General features: G+C 41.2%; 1 protein-coding gene across 6 annotated transcripts in view; it reads left to right on the plus strand.

Moving 5' to 3' along the window:
- The window catches only part of LOC144933586 (protein Smaug homolog 1-like), a 90,448-nt gene extending 84,237 nt beyond the window's left edge, over positions 1 to 6,211 (plus strand). For all 6 annotated transcript variants that reach the window (XM_078858534.1, XM_078858533.1, XM_078858537.1 and 3 more), the window contains exon 15: positions 797 to 6,211. In XM_078858534.1, the coding sequence (XP_078714660.1) occupies positions 797 to 825 (29 nt within the window). In that variant the 3' untranslated portion in view covers positions 826 to 6,211. The remainder of the gene's footprint in view (positions 1 to 796) is intronic.
- The last annotated feature ends 6,584 nt before the right edge of the window (positions 6,212 to 12,795 follow it).

Genomic DNA, 12,795 nt, shown 5'->3' on the forward strand with positions numbered 1-12,795 from the left:
CGAGACAGGGGGCGTGATCGTCTGGAAGGTCATCGGTCAAGCGGGATGTCAGTAATCTGTTGCCCTTGACCGTGATTTTCTGAGAAGTTAATTTATTATTCAGTCATGTTTTTACATCTCTAAAGCCCAAGTGAGAGTTGTATACTTACGTATTATACAAATACGTACTGGTTCATGTCGATTAAAACAAATTAAAGTTAAATTTATTCATGTTTTTTTTATTAAGTTGATATCTCCTGAGATAGAGTTTCTCATCACTATTGAGCTGTTTCAGGGGTAAGAATCAGAATCACAAATTTTTGCCGGGTAAAGCCGAGTGAGCTAAGAGGCTCTTCTTCAAGCGCGACTCGGCCAGCAGTAAACATCAAAGGTTCCCCGATGTACCCACTTATTTTTGCCATAACCCCATGATTTCCATGAAGACCTAATGTAGCTATTTTTTTTAGATTGTGACGTTTCTGTGCTGTGTGGCGATGCACCTCGCAACAAGTCAGCATTGCTTTACATCCGTTACTATTTTTTGAGCTTTGGGAGTGCAATATTTCCCCCCCCCCCCCCCCCCCCCGTTTTAGTTTCAGTAGATCCTCCAAAAAATGCAATTGTATTCGGGGACGCGCTATATTTCCTTCTTGAGATTATGCATGAGATCTTGCATTGGTCATTTGCTTTTCCTTTACAAGATAATGCTGAGGGTGTCACTGGGTGGGGGGTATCTTTCAGCCTTCCCTTGTAAGCGCACCCTTACCATTGTCGACCTGTCCATCCATGTAACATGTTGACCAATTCTCTGTTGCAGACGGAATGGAAAGAACATCAACGATCTAGATGGAGTGGTGTTGGCTGTCTTCTGTGCCCGGCAGCAGCCTCATTACATCGCTCGACTCCAATAACCTCCCACCACAAACTCATGGCCTGAATATGGGCTTTTAAACACATTCTTTTGCCTGAGTTTTATATATAGATTTGAAAATTTGCAATGAGCAGTGCCAAAAAAAAAATTTATGCAGAAGCATTACTTACCTTTCTTTTTTACACAAACCATTTTCTAAACTTTATACTCTTTGTTGAAGTATAAATGTAACAATATGGTTTACTGGGTTGGTATGAATTCAGAAAATATCATAAAAGGGGCCCTACTTGTTGCAAATATTTCACTGTTACCATACATGTTAGTTTAGGTATACGTCTTGATGGAGCTTCTGAGTATTTTTATTGGTTCTGCTGAAAAGTGCCTGGCCAGGGAGCAAAGATGAGCTCCTGACGCCAAAATAAATATTCCCTTGACGTTGCTGTTGCCGTAGTTTAATCTGCTTGGCGTTACGTGCTTGATTCGCCACTTAAAGTCTATTTTTCTTACATAAGAAATGAATATAATTGAAATGCACTAGTAGAGGTTGTTGGCAAGTTGAGACCTACAAAAAACAAAATCACCTCCGTGGTCATTGCCTATACCTATTGGCGCAGGTGGCAACCTTTGCAGAACCACAGGTGTTGGCAATGGGCTTCGGAGCATTCCGCTGTTGTAGAGGAGATTTAGTGGAGGCTACCATCTCTGTATGTGCCAGTGTTCACAAGCGATTTTGATCTATGCACACTGATGCTATTGGAAATAGTTTTGATCTCTACGGATGTGATGTGTGTGTGAGACTAAGCCGACATTGTGTGTCAATATGCACTCAACGGAGGGAATTGTGCTTATAAGAAAACATTCAAATACGATAGCAGCACACTTTCCATTAAGAGGTGCTCGTATTGCTATGAGTGGTGGCCTAGCAGTGTTGTACAACAATGGCCGTGGGGTTCAGGACCAGCTGTATTTGGAAGGCTTACGAGGCAGTTGCCTCGTGTAGAGCCGTTTTTGCATCATTGACTGCACAGAACTGGTTCCTGAAAGGATAACGCAACGTTGCTGCTAAGGAGTGGCATTCATTCTTAGGGAGGCAACATCATTAAGGATAGAGTCGTGGTTGGGTAGTGGCTGTGAACATCTCTCCCAGTGCTCTCTACAAGGGATCAACCTTGTTTTTTTTTCACACCATCCTAAATCGATTGGGTTGCATCGAATCTGGTCTGTTTTCACGTTGAATATGTCCGTGAATTGGGAGTGATTGTTGTATCTGTATGTCAGACCACAGAACCAACATTGCTAATTTTGGACTCTCACCCAAGGTTGCATCATAATCTAAAGGATAATGACTCAACGGTCTCGAGGCATTCACGAATGACTTTACACAAAGAACCACTGTAAAACATTGGAAAGTCACTTGATTGAACTTATTGCGGCTCTGGGAGCTACCATTTGTAAATACAGGATTACAAACCAGATGTTGTCTATCGTTTATTGACAACAACTGGATAGAGAGAGATGACGTTTATAACGTAGTTATAACTACGTTATAACTACGTTATAACGTAGATTGTAACGTAGTTATAAACGTTGGTTCTTCAACTTACGTGGGCGGGAGGGAAGCTCGCACATTTTGTAAAAAGTAAAAAGTCAATCTTAATCACTTGTCATCGTTTGCTCTGAAGCCGCGAGACAAGTTACGCAATCGAACGATAAGACTGCCTACTTGGCAAAATGTGTTTTTTCAAGAACCTCCCGAGTATGATCCACAATTGAATGTGGAGATGATATTGCAGTCCCACTTAAAAGCACCACTCAATGCAATCTGTCGAGAAGTTTTATTTTGGATGAGTTTAAAAAATTGTGTTGCTTTGGACGATGTCTAATTCCCACCATTCTTTGCTTTGCCGTAATTCTCGTAATATAGTTATAGACATCGTTGACACTTGAGTGGTCTTACAATGGACACTCAACCCCGGTGTTAAGCGGCACACTTGTTCTTCCCACTCAACAGTACATATTCACAAGTTAGCAATAGTACCAAAAATTATATATTTGAAAGAAAAGGTACACGCGAGTGGCAGTTAAACACATGCACAGAAGCTGCATGGCTAATTAGAAAGCTATATATATCTGACGTTGCCCTGCTTGACTTGTGTAAGCTCTATAAATCCACACAATTTGGGGTCTTCATCTACTCGAATCTACTGCCCTTCACTGATTGGATCGTTAAATTTCGATTTAAAGCTTTCGTGGCTGCAGGGATTCATCTTCTTGGTTCTTTCGGTAAAGTCACGTAGAAGGGAAGTAATAAAATAATAAAAAACATAATGAAATACAATTCTCACGACGTTTCGGCTGCTTGCATTGCGGCCGAAACGTCGTGAGAATTGTATTTTATTATATTTCGATTTAATGCTTTCGTGACTGCAGGGATTAATCTTCTTGGTTTTTTCGATAAAGTCACGTAGAAGGGAAATAATAAAAGAATAAAAATACAACATAAAAATTTAATTAAATAAAAAATATTTCCCTTCTACGTGACTTTACCGAAAGAACCAAGAAGATGAATCCCTGCAGTCACGAAAGCTTTAAATCTAAATTTACTATTTGGTTATTTCGGTAAAGTCACGTAGGTATCAAATAAAATAATTCATGACGTGAAGACCAGGTCTGTTGGGGAGACAGCGTCTTCACCTGAGGACGGCTGCTTGCGTTGTGGCCGAAACGTCGTGAGAATTATTTTATTGTTTTATTTTTATTTTATTACTTCCCTTCTACGTGACTTTACCGAAAGAACCAAGAAGATGATTGGAGCGTTATTTTTTAAATATATTTGGTTTCGCAGTTTGCACCCGAGCGGTGCTGAAGCTGCAAAAGGAGCTTGACCGGGTCTGGCATAAGATGCCCCGTGACTCCTAATTGTTATTATTTTTTACATATATATACATTATAAACAACGCGTGTGCTTGCTTGTTTTTGGTATAATGCAATGCTTATTTTTTTGGTTATTCTTTATTTGCAAGTTTGCTGTACATGGATCTCTGTGGGACAAAATGTCATCACATTGGCCTTGCGTTGTTGATGGAAATTCTGTTGGGTTTAATGGCAAAACATGTTTAATTGAATTTGAAAAACAGTTTCGCTCATTGTTGGTGGGTTTAAGTATTCGCGCCTTGCTCTTCTGGACTTGAAGAATTTTGAGTGGCAGAACTTGGCAAAAGTATGTTATAGACATAGCCCACCAAGTACTTCAGATGGTTTTAGTTACCAAAGCATGACATCCACTGTTAAGTTAAATAGACTTATAAAACAACAGCACTCACAAAAGTTGGCCATTTTGTGCTTAGTCATTGTCAAAAAAAAAACTTTGTTTTACATTTCTCCTTTCGAAAATTATGTTGTAATCTTTTCAATGACCCTAAACGATGAAATTAAATATTTTGAATTACTATAATGTATCATTTGCCAAACATTTGACTTACGTCTGCCATAGGTTTGTTTTCCCCTTTTCCTAGAAGGCAACTAAAGGAGCAGTGATGACTGAAGCGTTAACGTGAACATTTAATTTGAGAGGCATGATCTAAAACAAAATGCCTCGGCTTTTGTATCCATGTAATCAATGTTGTGTTTTTTCACTCTGTAACCTTATCAGTGACCTTGGCACAATATTGCATTGGCTTAAAAAACAAAGAAAATCAATGCAAGGGCATCCATTGCTGTTTATGAAGGGACAGACATGCATACAAATTGTGTCACGGTAGCGTAAAAAAAAGTCAATTGTTTTAGCGCTTGGAATTAACACGCACACGATGGTAAAGTAGAACCTACTTGTGTGATTCGAGTGCATTGGCTTCATGGAGATATTTGTTATGTCAACGGTACGAACATCCCATTTAAAATGGAAGTACGCTAGCTTGGTGGCAGATCTGGAGTTCTGCAAGGGGCATGGACACGGAGAGTCGAGGTGATGTTCCCGTGGTCATAATTGAAGCTGCCATTCCGTTCACCATTTAACCAGAACTATGATTAGCACTTCCTAAACTGAGATTATTTTTCTATCCCAACCGTGTAAGATGATGGGACACCTCGAGTTTAGTAACGTTCAAAACCAGCACACTCCATGTACCAACTTCCACAATCGTAAGTCTGCCCCTGTGCTGTTAACTCTGCTGTTTTCACAAACTTGATCTACGGTGTATGCCTTGGGCATAGTGTTCATATTTATGTACCTTTTTGTTGTGCCATATGAAAAATACTTAAAAAATTGCTATATCTTTCAGACACTAAGATTTGTTTTTTTTATATATCGCTGGATAAGCTGCAGGCATGCTGATTTTTTTTCTCCAAATGTAACTTTTAGAGATAACAGATTGGTTATGAAACTTCCTGGCGTTGCCTTTGCATTTTCTTCTGATGAGGGAATACGTATAGTGACTCCACTTTCGTATTTGTGTTAATCGGAGTTTGCTATACAAATACAAGCGGAAATATACATTGTAAAGTGCGTCTTTGTTTGCGTGATTTTTTTTTTGTCTGAGCTGCCAGTGTTGCGTTGGGATTCTGCCGAAGTGCCAGTGGCTTGCGCGCACTGGTTTGGACACCTGTGAAAAAAGAGCTTCATTGCTCATCGGATTTCTCCAGGATAAATAAAGATTCTGATTCTGTCTGGTAATTCCTGTTCGTTCTCCCAGCGGGGGCAATTGAAACCTATTTATTGGATCCCCCCCCCCCAACCTCCTTGCCGCCTCTATCCTCCGTAAATTTAAGTTGGGTGCATCACAGTCGATTGGCAGGTGGGGTAAAGTGTAGGTAATCCCATATCTTCCAAGACGTCTGGCCAGCGTAAAAGATGAGGCCACATTCCCTCGAGGGGTGTCGTGACGAGCAATTGCAGGGCCGCACCTTGACCTTTCACCTGATGGTGCACCAAGTCTCACAGTTTTTCAGAATTGTTCCTCTTTAGGATTTTCGACCGGGCTTTAATGAACGACTTGTTAGGCAAATGAGCGTTTGTAATAAATCTACGCAGGTCCACCGCTGGGCAGTGGTGGCGCATGCCTGTTGTCATTCAGCCCTGTGGAGGCGATGGTTGATGGATCGCATAAATGTTGTGAAACTCCCTCCCTCCCCCCCCGTGTTCGTCGATGTCCGATACCAAGGCAAGCCAAGAAAAGGCAGTGCAGCACGTTGACTCATCGCAATCTCTTTCCATCTGTGTCGGGACAGTGTTGCCTTCTCGCGCATGCTGGTATTCTCCGGGTGGTCGGGTATCCCATTTGCTTTGAGTGTGAAAACACTGAATTGATTGGGTGAAAATATATTTAAATCAATAAAACCGATGCCGGCCGCTCCTGAAAACAAGTCCTACGGCTGAGTGTGGCTTTTCTTATGGATGCATTTCAGCACCAGGAACGTAAGGAATTGGTGTTAAACACTGTCCATGCCAAGTATCTTGGTAACGGTTGCCTTAAATGCCGTTGTACATCCAGCTGGAGTTCGCTCACAAAGGTAAGTTCACCGAAAAATGTTCCACGTTCAAACATTTATTCGCAAAGCTATTAAAGGCAGACTCTTCCGACGACGTATAGCTGTAAAAGGTAAGGCCACTGGCGTTTAGCAGTTTCAGACACCAAATCGGGAATTGAAAAATCTGCCCCGCAACATTGTATATTTCCCGACATGAAACAACTGCACGGAGCCATCGCCACGGTACAAGCGTACAACATGGGAAAAGTAAATGTAGCGCACGTGTGTTGAACTTCTTTCGCACCGTACGTAGCCAACCATGCTCATCGGAGATGCGAGGGAAGGCCAACAAACTGAACACAAAAAATGTGCAAAGCACGAATGATGTTGCAGCACATCTGTGACGAGTGCACGGTGGTCAACATCCAGGGAACGCTGCGTCGTGTGCCCGGCCTACCGAGCAACGTTGTGGCCACACCATCAGCCCCCGTCAGCTGTTTTACTCCTGATGTGAGCTCTCGTCTGTTGCGCGATAAGCACACGAGCGCGTGTTAGCATAGGGGTGGGGGGCTTTCAAGGCAGGGGTCGGAGCCGCACCTCCGATGAGCACGTTTGGCTACGTACGCATGCGGCTCTTTTTAAGGACCGCCGTCTCGAATTCACACGCACTGCGACTCTTGTAATATTGAGGTTTTTTTTCTTTACCAAATTCAAACAACATGCTTCATGTTGTTTTGGTTGCAGACTCTGGGGTTCAGGTGTTGTACCTGGCCCGTGGATAATATCCTCTATCAAGCTATTTAATACGTAATGTTGACTTTGCTTAACTATACGCGATGCTCGGCTCCAGGTTTTTATTTTTATCCATACCTCCCTTACGGCATTGGATTTGTTTTACTTAAAGTATCAAAGCAAACATGTAGAAATAGTGTACTTAATCAGATACATATTTTAGCTACCGGCCACTTGATTTGTGCCGACATATCATGTGGTAATTGCACAACGCAAATTGCACATACCTTAATTATAAGACCCGAGGACACCGAGTGTTGCAAGAACTGGAGTCGGCACTAACCGGGTTACAACACAGATCATCCACCGAGGCTCTTAAGTCCAGCTACACTGCTCCGTTGAAGCCTCGGGACGCACACAGTGGTTCAACTGTTACAATCCATCAAAACAGAACAGCATTTCCCACTATTGGTTCAGGGCTACCAACAGAGACGAGCCACTGCCTTGCTCATTCAACCAGAGAGACGCCGTCACTTTTGAGTTCATTCTGTGACCGTTGTGTCTCTTCGTACACGTGCACGGTGTCGTAGGGCAGAATATTTTCCCCTGGCCAGAACTTTCATTCGTTGCGCAACAATTCCCTCGCCAACCTATCCGCTGACAAATGTGCTCGTACATCTTGCACAGCAAGAACTGTAGTTGTGCTTCTCCCCTCTCGATCGTGTAAGACATGAGCAAATCGTGAGAGTGTTTTTGATTTCGATTTAAAGCTTTCGTGACTGCAGGGATTCATCTTTTTAGTTCTTTCGGTAAAGTCACGTGACTTTACCGAAAGAACCAAGAAGGAAAAAAAAGTGTTTTTGATGTTTCTACGCCTGGCTGAGGAGGCTGGTAATGGTCTAACTTGTCCTTGGTGCGTTTAAGCATGAACTCCAGTTAACGTTGACGAACAGCATTTGATCATAACAGTACCGACTGGATTTTAGACCAGAAGGCCCTGTTGTCCCTTTATATTGAGAGGGCTTTGTCATGAGTCCGCTGCACCAACTTTTGTTGTGATCACTTTCTCGCGTTACGACTGAGGCTGACGCCAAATTGAGAGGGGACAGTTGGCCGGGGCGACATGTGGGACCCAATATACTCTTCCGATGTCTGGAGTTAAATCGCTGACTGCTGAAATTATGGGTTAATATCCCAGTTTCTCATGATAACCAGCATGCATGGATGCTGAACTTATTTCCCACCGTACTTTGCCAACCTTGCTAATCGGAGCTTACACGATTTATCAGGTTATATCAGAAAAAGTGTACTTTTGCAACTAATTCGTCCAAGGCAAGCTCAAACAATATATGTGGACAGTCTCATTTGTGCAACTGAAGCAAGTGCAGTTCTGATGGTTATGTAGGATGTATTCTAAATAAAAAACAAGTGATAGCCCATTGTGTTATATCTGGGTTATTCCATGACTGAGCAAGCGGCTTGCTTTACTGCCATAAGGTATTCTGCACAGGATGCATGTTTCACTTTGTGCTGCAGGAACTTCCTTTGGTCATCATATGTTGCGCGGAATTTTGAAACCGGGTTGCATTGAAGACGCGCACATCACAAGTCGAAGTCTGTTGATGCAAAGCAATTGGATATCGAGACCTCGACAGGAGCCTCGCTTGTCGTGTAATAGAAATTACCTGTAGCAATACATTTTAAAACAATTTTAAACATCCATTTCTGTACGTTTGCCTTAAATCAAATAAGTCAAATTCAAGGCAACACTTGATGCTATTTCCTAAATGTAAACCACTTTACATACAGTATAATAGACATATATTTAATATACACATGTAAAAATGCTTGGAAATGTAAACTTATACAATTACAACACCGAATATATATTTCCATACAAATTAAAATACTTGCGTTTTGGAAAACAATCCACTGAATTGTTATGTTTCACAATTCTACACTGTTGTCCGATGCAGATTTAACAACACACACACATATGTGCAAAAGCTTTATACAAAGACTTATGCAAAACCACCAGTTCAAAAAAACTGCATTGTGATCATTTTTTTCTTGAACCAACTGAAAAAAATTGAGTGTGGGACTGGTTGTCCCATGTTTTCTCTCAATGTATCAAGTTCATGGCCTAGGACAAAAAATGCCACCAAACAGTTCTTCTGAACTAGTGGTTTAGAAAAAGGTAGAGAGTTTTTTTTATATATGCAGTTCAAATATTTGTGTGTTGTAAAATCTATTTGTTTGCCATCCTGCACTCGTTCTTTTGTTGTGATCGGTTTCTCATTGTAGATTTGAATTCACGATTTCCCAATACAAATTTAAGTTACATTTCCATTTGGGTTACATTCATACCCTAAACCCCAAATATGTACTCCTCCCATTTCACTCTGGCACAACACACACGAGGAAGTATTATACGCAGCACCATTAAATATCACAAAACATGGACAACCCCAAGTGTGAGCGCTACATTTTACACGAAGGATTGTGGTTGAAATTTATGTTATTAAAACCAGGTGAGACCTCAAGACACGAGCAACGTATCATTTGCAAGAGTGACTTTGGGACATCAAAGTTATGCAAATAGGAGGGCCGACGATTGCTGTGCATAGGTCCCATTTGAGTAATTTCATCAATTGTCAAAATGTTTTTTTACCAAATGGTTGGGCAACTTTGGCAGAAAACCCTGAATCAATCGAAACCGCTAAACTACAGATACAGTACAGGAGGCACGAAGGGAGCATATGGCATTTCCATAAGCATAGTCATGAGTTGGTGAGAGTAATGTCTCTTCTGTGGGCTCTACAATTGTTGTTTGCTGCAGTGTTCGGGAAATGTGTACGTATAGTATGTACAAAATATGCAATGTGTATAAAAATATCAATATAAACCCACCAGTAAAATATGATGTACATACAAAAACAACTGCATTTGTAAACGTACATGCATGGTGTGTGCAGTTATGCAGTGGTGCGTGTATGTTTATATACGCGCACCACTGCATAACAGCGGTTGACCCAACAGTTTAGACTCATCCCCCGCCATGGGAATGTGGAGTTTTAGCCACAGGCTTTTGGCAGCTAACGGAGATGAGCAACCGCGCTTTTATTCACTTGAGGGAGACCCCTTTACCCAGTTTTCCGCGAGCCATGAAAACTCGAATTCGAACTTCCGCGTTGCCCAGCACGAGTTGGGTGTTCGGGTGACGTACCCTGACGTGCAAGGGGGAATGCAGTACCACGATGTACATACGAATATCGTCTGTCCTAATTGCATGGGAGTGATGCCCCCCCCCCCTGCATGCGTTTTTTCTCCGGATTCCTCGCATACGTACACACACTTGTAAAATCGGCTGAAAACATGCAAAAATAAAAAATGCAGGACCCTCCTCAAAAATAGTAAATGGACTCGGTGTGGGTTTCCTGGATCAATCAGTCATTTTTATTCCTAATTCTCGCTGCAGCCTCAATTTTCCTGGCCGCTTTCTTTTCACGGAAGAGGCTGAATCCCCTCCATCAGAATTTAGGTGGAGAGGCAATACGTTCATTTAAAAGTTACATTTCATTTTGGCCGCAATGCGGTTTGACCTGTTACCCTTAGGTGTACTCGAGTAAAATCTCACCCAGCGGTGTTTCTGGGAAAGACCCAACTCACAAGATATCTTGAGTAATATTGCCAAGTCAGGCCAGCTTGCTTCAATCTGTCACGTGGAAACTAGGTATTTGACTGTGATGCACACATATATTGAGATATCTCTGCGTGAACAAGTGGACATCTTTTTCTGCTGCGATTTTATTTTAATCGTAGCTTAGAAACCTGTGCTTGACACATTGGGACCCATCCCCAGTTTCCCATCGACATTAGTAGTAGCTTTCAATGGTATAAGAGATACCAGGCTGACATTCAAGTAGCATCCCATAGCCTATTGCATCACACTCAAATGTTATGTCACCCAGACAGTGACATAGAGGCGTATGTTGCATCTTCACTGAAGTCTGCTGCCTGTGTGATCTCTCAGGTTCTATAAATTACATAATAAAATCAGTACTGCAAAATAAAATTCCTCTTCTATGCAGCCATCTCATAAGCCGTCACCATAAAGCAAAAGAAAGTTAATCCACACATATTTTTTTCCCACAACCTGAAAACGTGCGGTAAATACAAATAATACTTAAAACAACGTGTTATGACAACAGATAATGAGAAGACCTTACAATTGTAATAGTGATAATTATGAATGTTGTGAGTGAACAAGAGGGGTTGAGTCCATTATATCACACTCGGTGATATGTCTCCCAGACAATGATTGTATCTTCATGATACCCACGATGTTGTGGATAAGTAATCGTGAATAAAACATACTTTTATTGTAAACAGCATGAAAACTCGAATGATACCCAAAGGTGTCCTCTATATAATCACAGAGGACTTTTGTGTATTTTTATTTTACGTACCGTCAGTATAACCCTGATATTAAAACAGCCGTTAAGTTCAGCATCATGTACATCGTACAATATCTTATAAACTGCGTCAACTTTCGTCACTGACATTTTAGTAATAAGACTTGGGGCTTATTCCCAAGATGTCAGCATTAACCCGGAGTGGAGAACGCTGCTTGCGCCATTGATGACTGGCTGGGTTTTATAATAAAAGTATAATAAAAGGTCACGCTTGGATAACAAAGAACTTGTCAAACACCACCCATCTACTCCACCCATTTATAAACCAGTGGCGAGTATTGACCTTAAAAGGTTTTTACAATTAAATGCACAAAAGCGATCATAAAAATGGGTATGAATTCTGGGCGGCAGCAGCAGCAGCTAGTGTTTCTTGTTTGCGCATAATTTACTAGCCAATGCAGCAAGTCCAGGAGGATTGGATAAACACTGCCCCACTGTCTGTGTTCATGACACAATTTATATTTGGACTCTGTTGCCATCCACTCATTGTGCCGTGCCACGTCCGTCGGCCATGTTGCCAAACCAAAGGTTTGAATTCATGGGAAGAAAATGGCTTCCAGTAGCGTAATTTCTTAGCGAGAAACCAGTGAGTGATCAAAGATGCGTGAAGCTCTGAGCACCAAACAAACGTCAGCTTTGTTGAAAAACACAGTTTAGACCATACACATTAAATTATAAGAGGTATGCATGAATATACATATTTTTTCACAAGTTTTCTTTTTGTTCCAATTGCACTTAATCTCAGGATATGATTCAATTGTATTTGGAGTAAATATGCGTCAAGAACATATGAAATATTTTTTTGTAGATATCTGTACATTTTGGATTTAGATGCTTGTGATATCACATTCTCTCAACCTGAGTTTTCTTGTCTCGGATATGATCACAACATTACAATCCTTTTGACTGACATTTGACTACATTGCAAATATGGCTGAGGCTCTGCTCACTTATATTTATTTATTTATTCCATTTCCAATTATAGCTACCTTTGTGAATCTCTAGAGGTCTGATTCATGGGTTGGTAAAAACAACGGACCACCCATCCCCCTTGTTCTAGCAACCTACAAGAATTTCAGATTTTGTTTCCATGAATTACAACGTTGTCATAATTGGTTTTTTACCCTTCTATCTGGCAACAAAACTGACACCTTGTTTTTACAAGGAGTCATGTTTACATAGACCACAATACCTGCAGTCATAATGCAAACAAAAAACATAACTCTGATAATGTGCACTGTCCTTGAAGTTGATTGGTCCACAACCGAGACA

The sequence above is a fragment of the Lampetra fluviatilis genome, chromosome 7 (assembly GCF_964198595.1).
Source record: "Lampetra fluviatilis chromosome 7, kcLamFluv1.1, whole genome shotgun sequence".
NCBI classification, from domain to species: Eukaryota; Metazoa; Chordata; class Hyperoartia; order Petromyzontiformes; family Petromyzontidae; genus Lampetra; species Lampetra fluviatilis.